The sequence below is a fragment of the Hevea brasiliensis genome, chromosome 17 (genome assembly GCF_030052815.1).
Source record: "Hevea brasiliensis isolate MT/VB/25A 57/8 chromosome 17, ASM3005281v1, whole genome shotgun sequence".
Taxonomy (NCBI): Eukaryota; Viridiplantae; Streptophyta; class Magnoliopsida; order Malpighiales; family Euphorbiaceae; genus Hevea; species Hevea brasiliensis.
Window position 1 is genome coordinate 13,203,344 of NC_079509.1, and position 20,307 is coordinate 13,223,650.

At 31.3% G+C, this 20,307-nt stretch overlaps 1 protein-coding gene across 1 annotated transcript; it reads left to right on the forward strand.

The window, feature by feature from the left end:
- Window positions 1-1,549: 1,549 nt before the first annotated feature.
- On the forward strand, window positions 1,550-11,855 carry LOC110642006 (receptor-like protein 4). Its single transcript, XM_021793929.2, has 9 exons — window positions 1,550-2,034; window positions 2,124-3,167; window positions 3,522-3,672; window positions 3,894-3,965; window positions 4,684-4,752; window positions 5,211-5,279; window positions 7,189-7,266; window positions 8,620-8,825; window positions 11,212-11,855. Exons 1-9 carry the CDS (start codon window positions 1,971-1,973, stop codon window positions 11,316-11,318), a joined length of 1,860 nt encoding a protein of 619 aa, XP_021649621.2. The 5' UTR covers window positions 1,550-1,970; the 3' UTR covers window positions 11,319-11,855.
- The last annotated feature ends 8,452 nt before the right edge of the window (window positions 11,856-20,307 follow it).

The window sequence follows — 20,307 nt, forward strand, 5'->3', positions numbered from 1 at the left end:
AAGCTGGCCTAAGGGCCCTGGTCAATAAGGACCTATTACATTCCTAAAAAATAACAAACATGCAGGGATGTGACATTTCTGTTAGTAATAAATGGTGTGGACAAAATATAGGATGTAATTACATTGCTATTACAAGTGTAAGGTATAATTATTAAAAATTTTAATTTAGAGTATAATTATAAAAATTAAAAAATTGTTAAAAAAAGCTATTTTCCTTTTAAATTTATTTTTAATTATTATGTTAGCCAATTAGAGCTACTAATTTGTTGGGATGTGCCAAATCTAATTCGGTCACAGATTTTCAATCCTTATATTTAGGAGGATTTTTTTAGTAGATCAAGATATTTTCTATGCTCGTTTTACATTCACATAAATTTCGTAGATGTGTCTTTAAAGAATATCTTTTTATCAAATATTATTTAAATGGAATTTTTAATACATATTCATAATTATATAATGATAAAATTACTTAAACGTTACATATATATGATATTTAAGTAATTATGTTTGTATTAATTATATATTTACTCATAAAAAAGTGAAAATTTTTTAAAATATATTTAACATTATAGGTAGTTTTAAGAGCAAAAGCAAAATCGAAGTTCAAGAAATTCAACAATTAATCTATTATATCTCCTCAAAATCAACTAAAAGGGAAGCAATCAAAATTACATGAAAAATTTATAAGATGTTGTCTTATAAAGAAATAAATAAATGCACCAATATGCTTGATTGTCCAACCAATCATATAATTAATTAAGGTACTTGTTTGTAATCAAATATATGGACCATTCAATTTCGATTATCTACTTTTTCAAGGACATTTTGTCAATGTAGCATCAATTAATTAAAGTCCTTCACATTGCTTTCAAATGAACAGCTTAAGAAATATGGGATTAAGCCATCAATCAAAATAGGGGACCATCCAATTGAATATTATTGATTATTCTTTTTATTGCTTATTGACTTATTTCATTAAACCCATTATTAGAAAATATTACCAGTTTCAAGTATGTAATGACTTTTGTATTAGAAAGTCTATTAACTCAGTATTTAGAATAATGATTTGTTAATTGTTGGTTCAACTTAAATTTTTGTTTTATGTGATGAATTTGACCTACTACTAGCAGCGTGTGTGTGGTTTGAATTATTCCCTCTCACATTGGGCACTCAATCAAAGCAAATGATGAAATAAACACAATTAATGTTTGCATGTCACGGGTAAGAAACTACCCCCAATTGACACTTCCATTATTTTAAAGGATTAGTTATCAATCATACGGATTAATTAATCTTATTGCTCACTTAACCATACTAATTAATGCCCAACTGCCCATCACACACACACACACCCACACTTGAGATGAGACCTTTTCATCACAAACAAATTTCAATTTATTTCAAAACCACTTGGCCGCTTGTGAGTGAGTTTGTTGGTTAGAAATTATAAATCAGTCAGAGAAAACCTTTTGCATTGAATAAGATACCAAATGGAAATTATTGACGACCAACAGCTTCCAGTCTTCCTCGTTTCATTTCTTTTGTTTCTTTGTCTCTGTTGCTGATTCTACAAACTCTCTTCATTTTCGCTTCCATAATCATGACAAGAAATTGAAACCTTTTTCCAGAGGAAAATGGCCAAAAGAACACTGAAAATTTCATTGCATGGATGCCACAGTAAAAGCAGGCTGAGCTGTTTACCATTTTAGAAACCCGTGTGGGGTTCACCTGTTGCCAAATTTACCGTTTTTTTTTTTATAAAAAAAAAAAAAATCAGTCTCCTTCCCTCTGTGGTTTTCTCGCATTGAATTCCAATCCAATCAAGAATCATCTCACCGCTAATCTCGCCTCCATAATCATTTCTCTCCTCTTTGTTGCCAAAGTGAAAATGGATTTTTACTATAAACTATAATATAATTTATACTTCTCACATTCCTTCGATCCTTTCCTCTGCCCTGGCATAACCAAACATGTCTCTCTTCTTCCTCTCCCTCCTTCTTCTCCTCCCTTCCTCTGCTCTTTCCTTCGCCAATGGTACTACTGCTCCTCTCCTCTCTGCTAACTAATTTAACTAACTGTTTAACGGTCTTTGCTAACTGCATTTTTTTTCTTTCTCATTGCAGATACTTCTTACTTCATAGATTGCGGAGGCTCCATTAACTCTACTGACCCCTTCAACACTACCTGGCTTTCTGACCGCTTCTTCACCGGCGGCCTCACTTCTGTCGTCTCTGAGCCCCTCCACTTCCGCTTCCCCCAAGAGAAGACCCTCCGCTTTTTCCCTCTCTCTTCTGGCAAGAAGAATTGCTACATTATACCACTCCCTAATGGCCGTTACTATATCCGTACTTTTACCGTCTATGACAACTACGACGGTAAGTCTCACTCTCCGAGTTTTGACGTTTCCGTTGAAGGTACTCTCGTCTTCTCTTGGCGCTCCCCCTGGCCTGAGAATCTCGCTCGGGACGGCGCTTACTCTGATCTATTCGCGTTTGTTAAAGATGGAGAGGCGGATATCTGTTTCTACAGCATTGCCACTGATCCTCCCGTGATTGGCTCTCTCGAAATCCGTCAAGTAGATCCGCTGTCGTATGATTCTTCCAAAATCGGCGACAATTTTATCCTCGTCAACTACGGTCGTTTAGCCTGCGGCTCCGTCCAATGGGGACCAGGGTTCAGCAACGATACCGACGACTTCGGCCGCTCATGGCAGTCCGATTCCGAGTTCCGATCCCCAAGCACCTCCAACCAGTTCCATTCCTTCTCCACCCGAGAAAAAATAATTGGCACTGATCAGGCCCCAAATTACTTCCCAATGAAGCTTTACCAGACGGCGGTTACGGGAAACGGACTTTTGGAGTACGAACTCGCGGTGGATGCGAAATTGGACTACTTGTTGTGGTTTCACTTCGCTGAGATTGATTCGACAGTAACCAAGAAGGGACAGAGAGTTTTCGATGTGTTGGTGAATGACAAAAACGTTAGCAGAGTTGATATTTATGCGCAGGTTGGGAGCTTCGCGGCCTATAGTTTACAGTATACGGTGCACAATCTGAGCAGTACTGAGTTGACTGTGAAGCTAATGCCGGTTGTGGGGGTGCCGCTGATTAGTGGAATCGAGAATTATGCTCTGGTTCCGAATGATATCTCCACCGCTCCAGAGCAAGGTATGCAGAATTACGGATTGTATGCATTTATCTTGTCGTGTTCCAATAATCTATTGTTTTTTGATATTTCAGCATTATTTGGTTTCGGCAATTGTATGACAGGAAAAATTTTTTTTTTTTTTGAGAAATTAATGTATTATCTGCCTTTCATGAATTGTCTGACACATTGGAAAACAGAGGAGCTACAGTCTTCTGTATTTTCTCCCTTTCAGCTTTGACTTGAAAAATCAGAAGGCTATTATTCTTTTTCTGGTTGAGAAATGACCAAGAAATGGAAGTTAATAGTGTTGCCAATGGATGAGGCTGCTTGTTTCCAAATTTGAGGTGTGCACTAATTAATAATTCCTTTTGCAGTTGTTGCTATGAGAGCATTGAAAGAGTCTCTTCGTGTTCCTGATAGAATGGGTTGGAATGGTGATCCTTGTGCTCCTACTAACTGGGATGCTTGGGAAGGTGTTACCTGCCATTCCAACAAAGATGGAACGGCCCTTGTTATATCTCAAATGTAAGCACTGTCTCTTCCTTTCTTTGCATAGAGCTTGTTATTATTGTATTGCATTCTATATTTATCCTATTGTAGAAAAATTGTGTTAGCCTTGATTCGTCAGAAATATATATATATTTCTAATATCTTTTGTGTTCTGTAAGCATTTTCTTTGCTGGTTTTATGTGGAAATTTTTTAGAGGAGACGCAAATCCTATTTAATTTCTTATTTTTGTTTGCAGAGATCTTGGAAGCCAAGGCTTGAAAGGGTACATAAGTGATCAGATTAGTCTATTGTCAAACTTGGTAAGCCTGTAAGTATCAACTGTCATTTTCTCATGCACTGCAGACATTTCATGTTTTGTGTTGTACGGATGATATCGTTATTGTTGCAGTTGGATGCATGCCTTGAATGAGTATGGATCCTTTGTTTCCTTTCAATTGTAACTTGAGGCCTATACAGCATTAAGTTGCTGACAACCGTGTCTTCTCTTGGACATTCAGAAATTTGTTTTGGGATTCGTCCTTGTTGGGCCCTTGACTAGAACTACATGCCTTCTGCCATTACAACTGATTGCAATCATATAGCCATTCAATTTCAATTAAAAGAAAAATCATCATAAATTATAGGACTACTGTCCTTGGACACTTGATGTTCTTATTGCCAATGCAAAGAGGCAATGGTTCATTGATCAAATTATGAATTCACTCTTCTCCCCTTTTGTTGCTGTCATGTTATTTTTAGCACCATTATATTTATAAATGTCTAAATTAAATTTCTGCACCATAAAGCTGCAATTGGGCCTGCATAGTTCATGTGTTCTATCATTTGTTTTACATTTGTAAATTTCTTTGTATGGTTAGTGTGGTGTATTGAAAACAAATCTTCTTAACTTTGTGGGAAATTGAGCATACAGACTATTTCTAAAAGAGTTTCTTTGCCTTTTTTGGTTCTTGTAATCTTGTGCTTTTTTTTTGTGCTTTATAAGTTAGCATGACTGTAAAAAACATGTTTTCCTTTTAAATTTGCAGAAATTTGAGTGCTAATTCTTTGGTAGGAACTCTTCCATCAGGATTAGGTCATAAATCACTTGTATCGCTGTAAGTATTATGGAATTGATACACTGTCAATTACTTCTCTGATTTAATTGTTTTATGTATTATATATTCCATCTCATAGCATGCTAAAAAATCATTTTTCACAGGATATGGATGTGTACATGTGCGTGAAAGAGAGATTGTGTGTGTATGTGTTGGGGGGTTGGGGGGGTTGGATTTCATCGCTAGTACTTTTACTCTTTTCTTGGTTTACACTATATAATATTTTTCTACTTTGCTATTGGAAATCTCTTCTTTGAGGTTGAATATCTTTCATTCTATCCTGTTGTATTATTATCTCAGTTTCAATGATGAAGGAACTCTAATCTGATTTGTGTATATGGTTAAGTTCAAATACAATATTTCTTGTGCTTTCTGATTTTGCACTATATAAATACTTTTGTTGTAATTCCACAATGTTATTACTTATTATTATTATCATTATTTTTGTACTGGCATAGGGATTTATCAAACAATCACTTCTCTGGACCTATACCAGAAAGTCTAGCTTCTTCAAGTCTGCAGCTTGTGTAAGTAGTTTGCTTTAACTGTCATAAGTTTGTTTGATGTATGGATCTAGATTTAAGTTGTTCTATATACACACTCACAGAGTCATACAGATAATATACTTGTTCAATCTTTGATTTCTTCATCTGGCTGTTCCAAGTCCATTCCACATTTCCACTCTTTATGCCCCCCATGTAAGCATATCATTGACTTGCAAAGAAAACTTTTATGCTTATGATTGTTTGCTATGTCAGATATCAGGAATTGAATGCATTTCTTCCTATTTTCCTTGAATCTAAGTTTCTTCCACGGATTTTCTGTGATCCAAATTCTTATTCAAGTTTATGAACCATTTTGTTTGATAAAGTGCGTTAAGTTGTCAAAGATTTAGCTACTTTTATACATGGTATGGATTGGGTTAATATATATATATATATATATATATATATATATATATATATATATATATATATATCTAAATTAATTGCAAAAAATACTCTCTTTTTCTTTTTGTGTATATCTGTAAAATATCCTTAATAGTTTATAGTTTGTGAAATTCCTAAAACTACTAGCAATCTGTTGGGTTTCAGCAATGATTTATGACTTTTAAAATATCCATTCAAAATACATAAAAGACCCTAGCCTGCATAAGCTATACTTTAGTAGTTGAATGAAACTAATTTAAAAAATAAATAAAAAAAATTAAATTTCTCTCTTGAAGTTCTCTTTAAATTAATGGTGAATGAAACAATAAAAAATTTGCACTATGTTCTGTAACTAGTAACCAATGAAACAATAAACAATTTGCAGTGTTTTGTAACTAGTAACCACTATTTAAATCATTGCTTATATGCATTTCATGTGAACAACTTGTTTGTATTTGCAAATTTCTTTCCTGTATGCTGCGTAAATGAAGTGGGTATTATTGGAGACATGAACATTTTGATTGAATATCTTCTTGTAAAATATAATTTCACGTTAGTTGTCTGTGGGTGGACTGAAAATATACAATTAGATTCCTGGTATGTGTGATATCACCCTGTGGTGTAGCATCAACCTTGCCTTTAGGAGTTCCATCTGGTTATAAAGAATAAGGCCTTGGATGTAGTGAATCCTTCATTCCCATTCCTTAATTGTTTGGTAAAAATAGAATGAAGGCAATCTGAATTAGCAATTGGCAGTGAAACGAACTTTACTTAATTTTATTACTAGATGGGATTCAGGTGAAAACAAGTGGTGATGCTATCATGCTACTAGGATGGTAGCTCTTAGAACACCTTGTGATATCAAGAAACATTTCTTCTTCCTTTTTTTTTTCAATTTCATTTATAGTCATAGCATGCCAACATTATTTTTGCTGTCTTAGTTTCATATTGTTGGTCCATGCAGGCCAGTTAAGGCAAGTTCTTAGCAGTTAGGAAATGGGCTAAAATTGCATGAAGAGGCTTACAACGAAGATTTAAATAACAACCATAGATGCATGGGTATACTGAATTGAAACTTGTAAAATAAAGAAATGGAAAAAATATTGAATATGGATTCCATAAATCAAAAACACATCAACCTTCCCCAAAGGAAAGCATAAACTATTGGACTTGTTCCATGAACATTATTGGATACTTTGGCCTCACTTAACTTGCAAACTTTTCTAAAAATAAACTGATTTTTCCATTTTTGCATATTGATAAATGTAGAACATTGTAATCCTGAAATATTATTAAATAAATTGATTGAAGATACACCAAGGGTGCACTACCCAATTACACCAGATGCATACAGTAAAAACTGAAGTGATTAGTGATTATTCACATTCATTGCCTAATTGTTTTCCAAACAATGCTTGTTGGGTTTTTTATTTTCTTTTATATTTTTTTGTAAGTGATTATTATGGGCTTTTCACAGAAATATCCTTATTCCGTTCTCTTTTTTCAGGTTATTGAATAATAACTTACTGGAAGGGCCAGTCCAAGAGGAGCTTTATTCAATTGGTGTGCATGGTGGGACTATTGAGTACGTCCTTCCTTCTAGCTATCATAAGTCCTTGTTTAGTTCATTTTTAAGAATTTTGAGCCATAAAATCTTTGGACATATAACTTCCTGCCTTTTAGCCATTGTCTTCAACCTCTTTTTCTGTTTGTGTGTATGCTATTGAATTATGCCCCTAAGGGATTTATATCCTCTAAATTTTTTTGAGAAATTCTAAAAATAACAAAAGTTTGCTGGCTGAAAGTTAATGTAACAATTGGCTTGCATTTGCAAAATTAATAATAACTTAAATCCTTTTTTTCCTTTTTCTTTTGCGATTGACAACGAGATTGCTTCTTTCCTACAGTGCTATAAACCTGTCTAACAACTTATAAAAGTATATTTGTCTAATTGTTTTATCCAAGTTGTCAGTTGTAAACTACTATGAAAGCCAATGCTTAAACTTTTGTACAAGGACAGAAATCACATACACTAGACAACTTGAACCAAAAAGAACTAATGAAGCAAGCGTGGTGCTATAGAGAACCAACTGAAAATTTTTAGTCACTATTGTCATGTGCATAAGAGCAGATGTAATGCTACTCTACTCAACTCAACTTAGCGTTAATCCCAAACTAGTTGGGGTGTCAACAATATGGATCATTTCACCCCTTTCCCTGCTTCTTATTGGGTCTACCCCTCATTTTCATGCAATTTTAATATGTTCTACCTTCCAATGGTGCATTTGCTAGTTTACAATGCACATGTTCTTACCATCGTAATTGCCCTTCTCACAACTTTTGCTTAGCGGGTGCCATCTCTACTTTCATACTTGCATCCTTCCTCTATTTTATTGTCCTTATATTTATGCATTACCATCTTGGCATTTTCATTACTGTATGCTAATCTTGCGTGCATATGTCTTCAATGCAAACATTGGTTGCCATAAATTGTAGCTAGTTGAATCACAGTCTTATAGAACTTCCGCTTAGCTGGTATTTTGCTATCACATAGAATTTCATCACACTTCTTTACTATAAATATCTTGCTTTAATCTTACGGGCAATCTATTCACTTACATATTTCCACATCTCTTTTTTATAATAGCAAAATCACATACTGCCTCTATTATCTAACACTAGTGATTACCCTCCATTCATGTTCCCTTCAACACTTTTAAGTATTAATATTCTCTTTTTTCATTTCAAAACCACCATCGAGCCTCTTTTGGGGCTCTATCATCTAGAATTATAAATACTGCATGGATCAAAAGTTTGTTGGTACAAAAATTTGATAAATAATTATTTAATGCACTTGCTGAACAATTAGCTAATTACTGCATATGTAATTTCATTTTGTTATTAATTACCTAATGGAATTTTTACATTTCTCTTGCAGCCTTTCGGGTAACAAAGGTTTGTGTGGTGTTCCCTCTTTGCCTCAATGCTCATTATTTTGGAAAAATGGGCATTTGTCCACTGGTGGTAAAGTTGCGATAGCCCTATCATGTCTTCTTGTTGCCTCTGTGCTTCTGTTGGTGGTATACATATACGTCAAGAGGAGTAGAAACGATTACGACTTTGCTCCCCCTCATGATTTAATGTGTAAGTATGGTTTCAAAGAAGTTCAAGTTTGTTTGTTATCTTTGGCTTTAATTTCCATACGACACTGCATATCATGATATCTGCTGGTGTGTTTTATCATTGCAATATTATCTCATTTAAATTCCATTTTTGACTTAATTCATGCATTAAAGCGCACACATTATATATCATTGTATGAGATGTTTTGAATTCAAGGATACCTGTTTAATCAGACCTTATTGCAATTCCATTCCTTTAGAATTTTATATTCATCATACTGCATATTGCTAGAGTTCTTGCATTACCTGAAGGTGAGCTCATTTAAAGAAGTGGATGGGTGTAGACTTAATAGTGATTCCTTTGTGCATGGATCTAAAACAACTGTATGTGGCTCAATTCAATGAACTCCAGAAAATCTTGAAATTAGGGTTGGAAACCAGAAGAATAAACTAATCAGCCTATAATACGTAAAAGCAGCTGGTTAATACAAGCTGTGCTACATAAAAGCAAGATGTTAATGAGTACTGGAAGTATAATTATATTGTTCAGGCCTCCATATTGAGAACACTGCATACACCAGTTGATATGACACATCATCCAACAGTGATTTCATGGCTCAAGTTTGATATTGATTGCAACAGTTTAGCATTTGAGCTCCACTAATTTTCATGGCTATATGGTGGAAATAGCTGTCATATATCTTACATTTTTTATGCCTAGAGTTGAAGAGTTACAGAAGTAGTGCTCACCACATATTTTGTGAAAGCATTTGCATCTTATCTTCAATTCTTTCTTGCTCCCATTTTTCCAGACGGAACACCTTCTATTCTAACATTAGAGTACATTTTGAGTCTTCTTCCGGATGAATCTCAGAAGAAATTGTCTGTCTTGTTCATGATCTGTTATCTCTTCGTCAACCATATTTCTTCTCATCTCATAGAAATTGTTTCCGTATTGCATCCATATAGTTCCTGTTCAAATCTAGGTAGAAGTTAAACTTCCATTAACTGTTAGTTTTTAGTAGTATCTACAGCTTTGGTTGAAATAGTAGCTTTCCTCCACTGCATTTCACTCTTTAAAGGACGGTTTAAATTCAAAAGTCCTATATAGCTGAAATGATAGGGCAGAAAATGGAAGTGAGCAATCTCCAAAGAGGTCGTTTTGGTATTTGAGACTGTGGGCTCTATTTTTTTTTTTAAAATCTCCAATAACATTTTCTTAGAAAATATTTTTCTTCATTCTCTGGTATTTGGATATATAGGAAAATTGGACAATAAAAAACTATTTTTGATCAAGGAAACACTGCCATTTTGGAAAAAAAATGGCTTCCCATCAAAACAGGATATTGTTTTCCAATCCTTTTACGACATTCCAGAAACTCTCATAAGGGGAACGAATGTATAAAAGATATCATGAAGCACTTTACAGATGGTGCACTGGCCATACAAGGGTGGAACTATGTTGATGGTTGGGAGGGCCATGGCTCCTCCAAACTTTGTAAAATTTTTGTTTAAGCCCTTATATTTTCTATAAATTTTGTTAGAAATATATCTTTGGTCCCCCCTAAACCTTGGAAAACTTCTATATATACTCTTATACTTTTAATTATTTTTGATAAAAATATATATTTAAGCTGCTTAAATTTTGAAAATGTTGTTCTAAATATTGAAATTTTTAAAATTTATTATTATTTTTTAGTTATAATCCTTTTAAATTTAATTTTCAATTTACTCTTGAAATTTTCATATTCTTTGTAAATATTATAGTTATTTGTTGCGTTTAAAATAAAAAAATTTTCAATTAACTCTTTAAATATTCAAAATTTTCATTGTTAGTATTACTCTTGCTCCCAATCTGAACCTTCTAGTTCCACCCGTGGCCATAGCTGGCCGTCATGGTTACTTACAATCAGTCATTGTGAAATGCAGATGGCCACCTCAATTGACCCTTTCTTTTTCAATTAGTTTTCTCCTTTATTCAAGTATTAACATAAAAAAAAGAGTGAAATTCCCATAGGTCCAACCATAATCTTATTTATAAGAAAGAAAATTATTCTTACAATACTCTCTACAATTCAAAATATGTCTCATTGATTTCCAATGTTACAACCACACAATAGAAAATAATTTTTTTTTCAAAATATTATTTTTACATAAAATATTTTCACATAAAATACAAAGCAATTGCATTTCAAGAATCCACCCTACGATCTGCTTGATTATTACTATTGTCACTTGCATTTGTTCTGATATTGCGGTTCACATCATCCTACGTTTGTGTGCTTGTCTCAATCTTCTTTGGACTTGTTTGAGTAACCTTTTGAGATACCACCGTGAGTCATACCATTATATGTGTGCAAACTTTAATTGAATTGCAATCTAAGTTTGTGTAATTGTATTTTGATCAGCAATGGCTGCAAAGAGAAACAGATACCAGAGGCAGAAGTCCTTGATGCTTCTTGAAATGGAGAGCCAACATGCGAAAGGGTTGCCATCACCTTATGGTCCCCAATAACAGTCTTCTTGAAAAAGTATAATACTGATCTTGATAGTCTTCATTCCACCTAGAGGGCAATAGGGCATAGTCGCATAGAGAGGGGACACAATGTGACTAAATACAACATGCATAGATAGGATGTGAGCTGCATCAGTGATTCACAAAGATAAGAGACTTGGAATCTTTTGACAATCAAAGCAAATCAGAAGTCACAATGTCTATAAAAATGCAATGCATCTCATTTTTATTCTCACTGACAAAGAAACGGGATAAGCCTTCCTGATGTATCATATCCATTTTGGGGCATTTTATGAATATATTCTGTGAATTCGCCTCAATTTTTGAAAAGTGGTATTTGCACACTTCCGCATTGGGGTCCCAGGTTCATTATTGATGTTTGCTGAACGTACTTTTGGCTGATTATTTCCTAACTCCTTCCAATGATTTCTCTACCTGTGGGGTTTCTGTACTATCTTCAACAAATTTTCACTTCTGTAAGCATTCTTCAACGCATTTTCTTCATGGGATATGTTATAGATGCTTGCTTCATGTTGATGATTTTCTCGCTTTACAACTGGAAAACTTAATGCAATTGCTGTACTCTTTCCCATTAACCATATTATTGTTGCTGGTAATTTATCTTACAGGGCTCAAAAACCTAAGCTTATGCTTGAACATGTAGTCAAGGTTAGTTTATATTTCATATGATTTGACATTAAAAAATAATTAAAAGAAAAATGCATAGAAGTCTGAAAATCTATCTGGATATTGACAACTCCTGGAAGTTTGAGGTAATCACTCCGATGATGGATGTGACTTCGTCTCTTACATTGTCTACTTCTCACAGTAAATTCTCAAGCCCATTGTCTACCTTGTGGCAGGTTGCATTTGTTCTTCAACGTTTTACCTTCCTTTTTTTTAAGGAATAAAGACTAATTGCCTACAAGTTTTAATTTGACTCGATTGCAAGATATTTTTTATTTACAGTCAATTTAGTCCATTATCAGATATTTTACAATTTTATATCTGTAAATATTAAAATATTATTGATAACCATTGAGTTGACAAGTGATGCAAATCTAACCAAACATGTCTTATTTAAAAGCTTCAATAGTCATAATAATAATAACAATAGCTGGATTAAGGCCTGTAGAAATTCTGTGGTAGCAGAAGTGTGCTGCTGCTGCCTGTGCTGTTGAAGATTATATATAAAAATTAAGGAATCTCTGATGGTTTCACATCAAAATGTCAAAAATCCCTAACTCTGACTTTGAAATTTTGCAACTAAAATTATTCTTTTGTGCCATTAGTGTGCTGCGTGCAGTTGCTTGTCACCTTCCATCACGGTCGTTTTTTCTTGACTGCTTCTTCAGTACAATTTCATTTGCTTATAATTGTCAACAAAAAAAAAAAAAAAAAAAAAAAGCCTTCAAATGTTTACAGAAGCAATGCCCTTCAAATAATTCAAGAGGTCCCAAATCATATCACTGTATGTTATTATAATTTTCTCTTTCATAATTATTTTTTAAAGATATCATGAGCCCATTTTAACTCATTAAATTCATACTTTAATTTGGTTATTATGTTCATTTGCAAAATAATATTTGAAGCCAATCAGATCACCTTTTGAAGGATTTTTTTTTTTTTCTTCTTCTATATTATTTCAACCATGTGGCTAAAGGGTCTCAAACAATTGGAGATCTACCATGCCCAAGTTGACTCTGTAAATTTGTATATCACGTTTAAACACAATTTGACTAAGAGAGATATGTGTATGGTGTTTCTATGTGTTGGGTCTGATGTTTCCTTTTCCAACTGTGATTTCCATCTTTGACTACAGCTTGAAGAATAAGTTGATAGCAAAAATTATGCTTGAGATTGAAGAATTTTCCACTATTGTTAAACATGATGTGAAAAACCAAATGTTTGAAACCTTTAATTAAAAGATGAGCTGACTCTGGTAAGCCCTCATACAATAACAACAAAAAAGTAAACCAAACAATGCCTAACATATGCACATCAAGGCATTTACACACCCGACTAATTAAAAAACTATCACAATATATTTATATGTAATATTTATCATGATTTTAACTAAAATGACACTGGTTAATTTATTAGGTGTATACCCTTGAGTGTAAGTAAGACTTACTCAATAATAATATATGCCACTATTTAAATTACCCAATCATTAAATATCTATCTTACAAAATATCTTTTTTTTTATTATCATTAACTCTATATAGTATGTTATGAAAAATATTCATGAAAATATTCTTCATTATTTAATTACAATGATAAACTAATGATTTGTGTTTATATATATAAAAGATTATTCAAAATCTAGAAAATGACTTTCTTTAATTTTTCTTAAAAATTACTTAATTTTCTTTTTAATTAAGAACTAATTTTTTTAAATACTTAAAATACTAAAAACTACAAAAATATATATATATATATATTCTAAAAAAGTATATTTTATGAAACAAGTAAAACCTTAAATCTGAAATATTTCACTTGTTTATATCCTTAATGAATGACCAAATTAAGCCTCATTGGAGAAACTCTTATTTATTCACCCATTTAAATAATTATTTTCAAATTCCAACTGTAATTTAGAATATTCTTTTTTTGACTATGATAAATAATGAACTTGCAAGTTGTGATTGATATCAAATTCCTAATCTATTTCTTTAATTAGAATGAATGTATGAGAGCCGAGTAAGGCCACGTAGTCTTTCATAACACCATAAAATCTAATTGTAAAGACTAATTAATAATCTATATTAAAGCCTCAATCAAAGAGCCAAATGAAAGGGAAGGTTCATTAAGACTGATAATCGTACGTTTTGTTTTTGTCTGCATCATTAACCAAGTTGGGTTCCATTTTGGACTTGATGAATTACCCATTTTAGGGCGACAAAACATGTGCTGCTTTGAGAGAATCCTACAGCTTCACACTTCATTTAAACCAATGCAAAACCCAATTTGGATTCACTTAATCCTTTACTAATTCCTATCCAATTGCGCTTACTACTTGCTAAGCACATTGAATTTGGGCTTCTTCAGAAACAGTAATAGCTCTTTGTTTTCTGCGAATTATTTAAAGTTGAAAGTTGTGCTTTAAATTATTTAATAATTTGCCTCATTATCATTTGTACTGCATTTTCATGATATCATTTTATTCATCATACTTAATTATAAATAAAAAATATATAATTATTAGAAAATTGAAAAAAAAAAAACATGGGCCCAAATGATGAGTAAAAGCCACCACCAGCAGCAGTCACCGCCCCACTGCCTAGAGGTTATCTTACCTAGGTGCTCTTAACAAACGGTTAATTAATTATTAGATATACCGATAATATTAAAAAATAATTATTTTAATAAAAATAAATTTTTTTATAATATAAAATATATATATATATACATTAAATATATTAAATAATTTCTCTTCATAATTATATACTTCCATCACATCGATTTGGTTAAAAAATAATATAAGCCACGTCAGATTTATTGACTTCTCTGTAATCTCCCTATACACCATTTCAAACTGCCACGTCATTGCTTTACTTTAAATTCAATTCTCCAATTTCATTCATTGACTTGGTTGACCATCAAATCCATCTTTCATTTCTTCTCTTTCCAATAGGGCAGGGTAATAACCAGAATTTAATTTAAATTGAAATTTTAATTAAATTAATTTAAAATTAAATTTTAATTTATTTTTAATAAATCAATTTAATTTTTAATTTGAAGAATCTTTTAAAGAAAAATATATAGTTATTATTAAAAAATAATAAATAATAATAAGTCGAAAACCGAATTGCTGACTTTGTGATGTATGTATAGTTTACACGCGGCATGTCGGCAACATAATGAATGGCATAGTCAGTGGAATTGAAAATTTCCACTAATTTAATAAAACTGACAAAATGAGGGGTCCCACTTTTTATGAGTTGGAAATAGCATAATTAGCTTAACCATCACCATTCCATTTTATGCATGTGATTAATTATTCTGCTCAACAATGTTAATCTTATTATTATTATTATATGGGCAATCCAACACAACTTGCCAATAGCCAATAATTGCCTTTCCTTCTTTGTTTTTAATCCATCAAATTTTAAATTAAGTGATTTTTTTTAAAGATTATTGAATCAGATGTTAATTAATTATATTTTAACCTTCAATTAAGAAGACAAATTTTCAATTATGGGAGGGAAAAAAAATAGTTAGGTTTATCTTCTCAGAAATTGTTTGAATTGATTAGCTATGTGGCATGCAGGAGATGATGGGTCCCATAGGATAGGATGACCAATTGGATGGATGGATGGATGGATGAGCTTTGTGTAGTCAAGGTCAACAAAAGCAACTTCTAGAGTCCTACTTTCAGCCAACCTTAGTTGCTATATGTTTACTCTTTTATTTATTTGGGGTTTCCTTTGTTTAATTTAAGAAAATTTACAATTTAATCCTTAAATTTTACCCTCTATTAAATTTTAAAAAATTAATTATTTAATCTCTAAATTTTATGAAATAAATTAGTTAATTATTTTAATTTTAATATTTAAAATAATTTAATTTCTATAATTTTAATATTTATAATAATTTCATCTATTAATAGTATGATTAAATTATTAAATATATTAAATTTTTATAAAATAAAATAAAATATAGTAAAAAATTTAGGATTAGATAATTATTTTTTAAAAATTTAGATAATAAAGTATAATATAATATAAAATTTATGAATTAAATAATTAATTTTTTAAAATTTATGGACTAAAGTATAATATAGAGTGAAATTTAAGGGCCAAATTATAAATTTCCCTTTAATTTATGGCCTACCACTGCTAGTTGTAGTTGTAGTTGTTGTTTGGTTTTTACTCAAGTAGAGTAGACTAGAATCTTTCCATTCCATTTCCACATACTCTCTTCTAGAATTAGAATAATTGAATATTGCCCCTTTTTTTATCATTTCTGTTGGACAAAATCCATAGAAATTTATGTTAGGCACTCTTTCTTGTTTTATTATTCACAAAATATATTTTTTTATTTAATTATTTTAAATAAAAAAGTTAAATATTATTCTATAAAAATTAATATTAGACATTTAAATGCTATAATTAAAATTTAAATTCATGAATCAAAACAAAATAAATATATTTTAATACTACATATTAAAAATTAAAATTATATTTTAAAGAAAATCAAAAGATTATCTCTAGCAGCAAGATATTGAAATTATGATTAGCATAAGCAGAAATTAATAAATTATCTTATAATAATATATTATCAATGATTCCTTCGCCTAATGGTTAATGACGAGGTAAATGTGGGAGAGATTTTAAATGTACTATTAGATATGAGATTTTATATTTAAAATTTTTAAATTATTATTAATTTTTGAAAGAGATAATTAATTTAATTAATTAATAGTCAGAAACGATAAAAAAAAAATCTTAGAATAAAAGATTAATTTGTAGCAGAGTTGATTCGGTCACGTAGTTTGACCAGAAAGGAAGGGGTCACTGTCCACGTCGGTGGAAAATAGAGCAACAGTCAATGATTTCATTTTATGACTGGTTTTATGGGTTTGATTTTTCAGTAACTTTTTAATAATTAGGAGTTTTCATTTCAATATTTTTTTTTGGAATTAATCAAAACAAAAGAAGAATTATTACGTGATTGCGTGTGAACGTTTTGAAGAAACCAATTAGAGGACAAAGAAACAAAGCCAAAAAGAATTACGCGTGTTGTTGAGTCACGCCGGAAACTTCCATTCAAAATGCCAATTACTTTTTTCATTTTTTAGGTATGTGACAATGATACCTTGCATTGGATTTTTTTAAGATTTCATTAAAAATTAATTTTATTATTTTCAAATCTTTATAATAAAATTAAAATTCAATATATCTAATAAATATTTTAGAAATTATAGATATTTTTTTTAATAAAATTCAATATTTCTAATAATAAGGGGGGGGATTAGCGATGAGATAGTATTGGGGGGACCAGCCACCCACCAGGTTATATGCAATGTGGAAATATATCTAAAACACGTATACATCCAAGTCATCTTGTTTCACCTTCATCAGACTTTATCTTATCCGATCATAAAGAAGAGACCACCTGCGAGTATTTACATTATAATTTATCCCACTTTTCCTTTTAACTATATTATTCTCCACCCATTACTTGCTAATTAGTACTTAAAAAATATAAGCTAAATTAAACAAGAAATACAAAGCTAGCTACAATTAGATTTCATATGACATATTTAATGATTAAATTATTATATGTTCTTCCAAATTTGTACTTAAAAGTTGATGGCATAATTTCAACTAGCAACAAAAAAAATATCTAATAACATTATATTAATCCTCCTTTTTCTCCAACAAATCAAAGAGCTTTGTAGTCGTAGAAATTTTGAATGGCGGTGGTGGGGCCGTAAAAATACCGACAATCTTCTTAAAGTGGTACAAAAGTCAAGCCTATATTATTTTTTAATTTATCATATTTTAATTTATATTATCTGACCTTTCGAGATTATATATTCAAAAATAAAATATATATGTGTAATTTTTATATGAAATGAGAAATTTTAATAAAATTATTAAGATATTAAATTTTATCCTCAAATATTTAGTAAGCATGCTCTAACTTAAAAAAAAAAATTATAATATCTAAAATAAATATCTATTGCATATATATCATAATTAATTTTTTTTATTTTATTAATATGATCACTAATCTCCAAATTAACACCTTCCAAATCAAAGATTCCAATTTGATCACATTCGTGTACAATATATTATAAGAAAGTAATTAGCAATATCTTTTAATAATGAATAATGATTAATTTAAGTTTATTTTAGTGGAAAAAGTGAAAAATGTGACTTAAGTAAGTTTCAAAAGGTAATTAATTAATTAATTAGTATATTGTTTATACGTGCTTTAAAGAAGGAAATAAGAATTGGAAATGCATGCTATTGCTAGCTTATCCAAGTGAAAAGGACAGGCATGACGGCCACATAACCTAAATGTGATAGACAAATTGTGAATTGACCAATCACTGAGTTAATACGCTTCATAATATCATTACATTGTTAATCTAAGGATATAATTAAGAAGATTAAGATGATGATGATAATGATTAAGAAGGGGAAAGCATATTCACCATATGTGTACAAGCACAACCCAACAAAATGCTATATTTGGATATTAATATAGAATTATTTTAAACAGAATTAAATAGTAAAAAATATTTATATAACTAATTATAAGAAATCAAGATATTAAGATTTAATCATTATTTTGTTTATTTGTGTTTGATTTTAAGAATCAAATTAAGAATGTAAGAATATCCCAAAAATTATATTATTATCGTTACTATTATCATTTATTGAGTAATTGTATAGGATGAGTACTGAATAATAAAATTAAAAAATTAATTATTTTTAATTTAATCACAAAATAATTATTCTTATAAATATAATGTCCAAAACTTAATCATAATATCGCAATTAGTGACATTTATAATAATAAAAATTTTAAATTTTAAATTAAAAAAAAAATGATAGAGTTGGTGTAAATGGCAATAATGCTCAATTTCTACTTCAACGTCGCATGTTCCCTCTTATAAGGATTGGCAATATAACAGAAAGACAGCTCTTCCGTATCACTGTAAATGAACAACGTACATCTACTCCGTTTTTCTATTATTTAAACAAAGCCATTTTAGTTTCACACGTAAAATTAGAATATTAATTAGTCAGTACTACTTGGAAAAGAAAATTAAAAAAAAAAATTAGGTGGAATCTGTGAAAGGGACCCACGTAAGAAGCAAGAAACCAAAAACCCACCCACAGGAGATGACAACTTGCAAAGAAGGAAAGGGCAAACCACCGTTTGAGGAGCACCCGGGTTTTTTTTTTAATCAGAATTGCATGTGGGCCCTTTCAAAGACCGAGGACTCAACCGTACAATCTCACCTACTAAATTATAATATCACTTCATGTTCTTTGTTCTTGTTCTCCTCCTCCACTGTATTTGTACAATACATTTACAGAAAGATGCTAACTAGATTCTCCTGCCCACAAAATAAAATAGTATAAATTAATTCGAGATCTCATCTGGGTCTCTGTTCTCATTAAAAGATATGTTGAGAAACCAATCCCGACACCCTTGGATTTTGATCCAATGTTTTAGACTCTAGATTAAAACATGGGCAAGTCGGCTTGACGATTGATCCGTGAGGGAAAAATAGAAAAACGAAACAAACAAGATAATACCCACTTGAGGGGGGACGGAAAATATAATGGAATGATGATTTTTAAGCCAAAAAAAATTAAAAAGAAAAAAAAAAAAGGAAGAACCTTGGCCAAAAAGACAAACTAAGGTAGGAGTAAGAGGAGAACGAATCAAAAGAAGCCAGTTATGATCTTTCTTTATGGGAATTTTCCTACTTGGATGAGGATTTGTCTTTGATGTCTATCCATGCTGTTGGCCTTACCTCTAATTAATCCCTTTCCTCGTTAAGGCTAAGGCCCCACTGCCCATTCCAGAGGGAAGTAAAACACCTACCCTATATATATCTTCCAATGTTTATCTGGATTCTATTTGGTGTAATAAAAGCAACAACAAATAATAGAGTAGATTTTCATGACAAGATCATATATATTTATATTCCACGTTAAAAAAAATATATAATATTAATTTATTCATGAGCATTTGAGATGGGGTTATGTAGTGACAAATGTAAAGAGAAAGAGAGATGAGGCCATGCTGGTGGTCAGCAGTGGCAGCAAAATTCAGGGGGGATGAACTTAACTCAAACACGGTCCACAATCATGTGAAACCCATCAACTTGTTGTTTGGTTATGGGTCCCACTCCACATACACAGCCCACAACTCACGCACACTATGATATGACCTTTAGGGCTAAACTCTACCCCTGTCCCCACTCCATGAATCTTCCTAGTTACTTACCACATCCCTC

Excerpts from the sequence above, each read along its gene's own strand:
- LOC110642006 (XM_021793929.2), top strand. The coding sequence starts at position 1,971 with ATGTCTCTCTTCTTCCTCTCCCTCCTTCTTCTCCTCCCTTCCTCTGCT. Across the intron at positions 2,035-2,123 it reads TGCTCTTTCCTTCGCCAATG|ATACTTCTTACTTCATAGAT; the intron begins GTACTACTGCTC and ends TTCTCATTGCAG. Across the intron at positions 3,168-3,521 it reads CTCCACCGCTCCAGAGCAAG|TTGTTGCTATGAGAGCATTG; the intron begins GTATGCAGAATT and ends TTCCTTTTGCAG.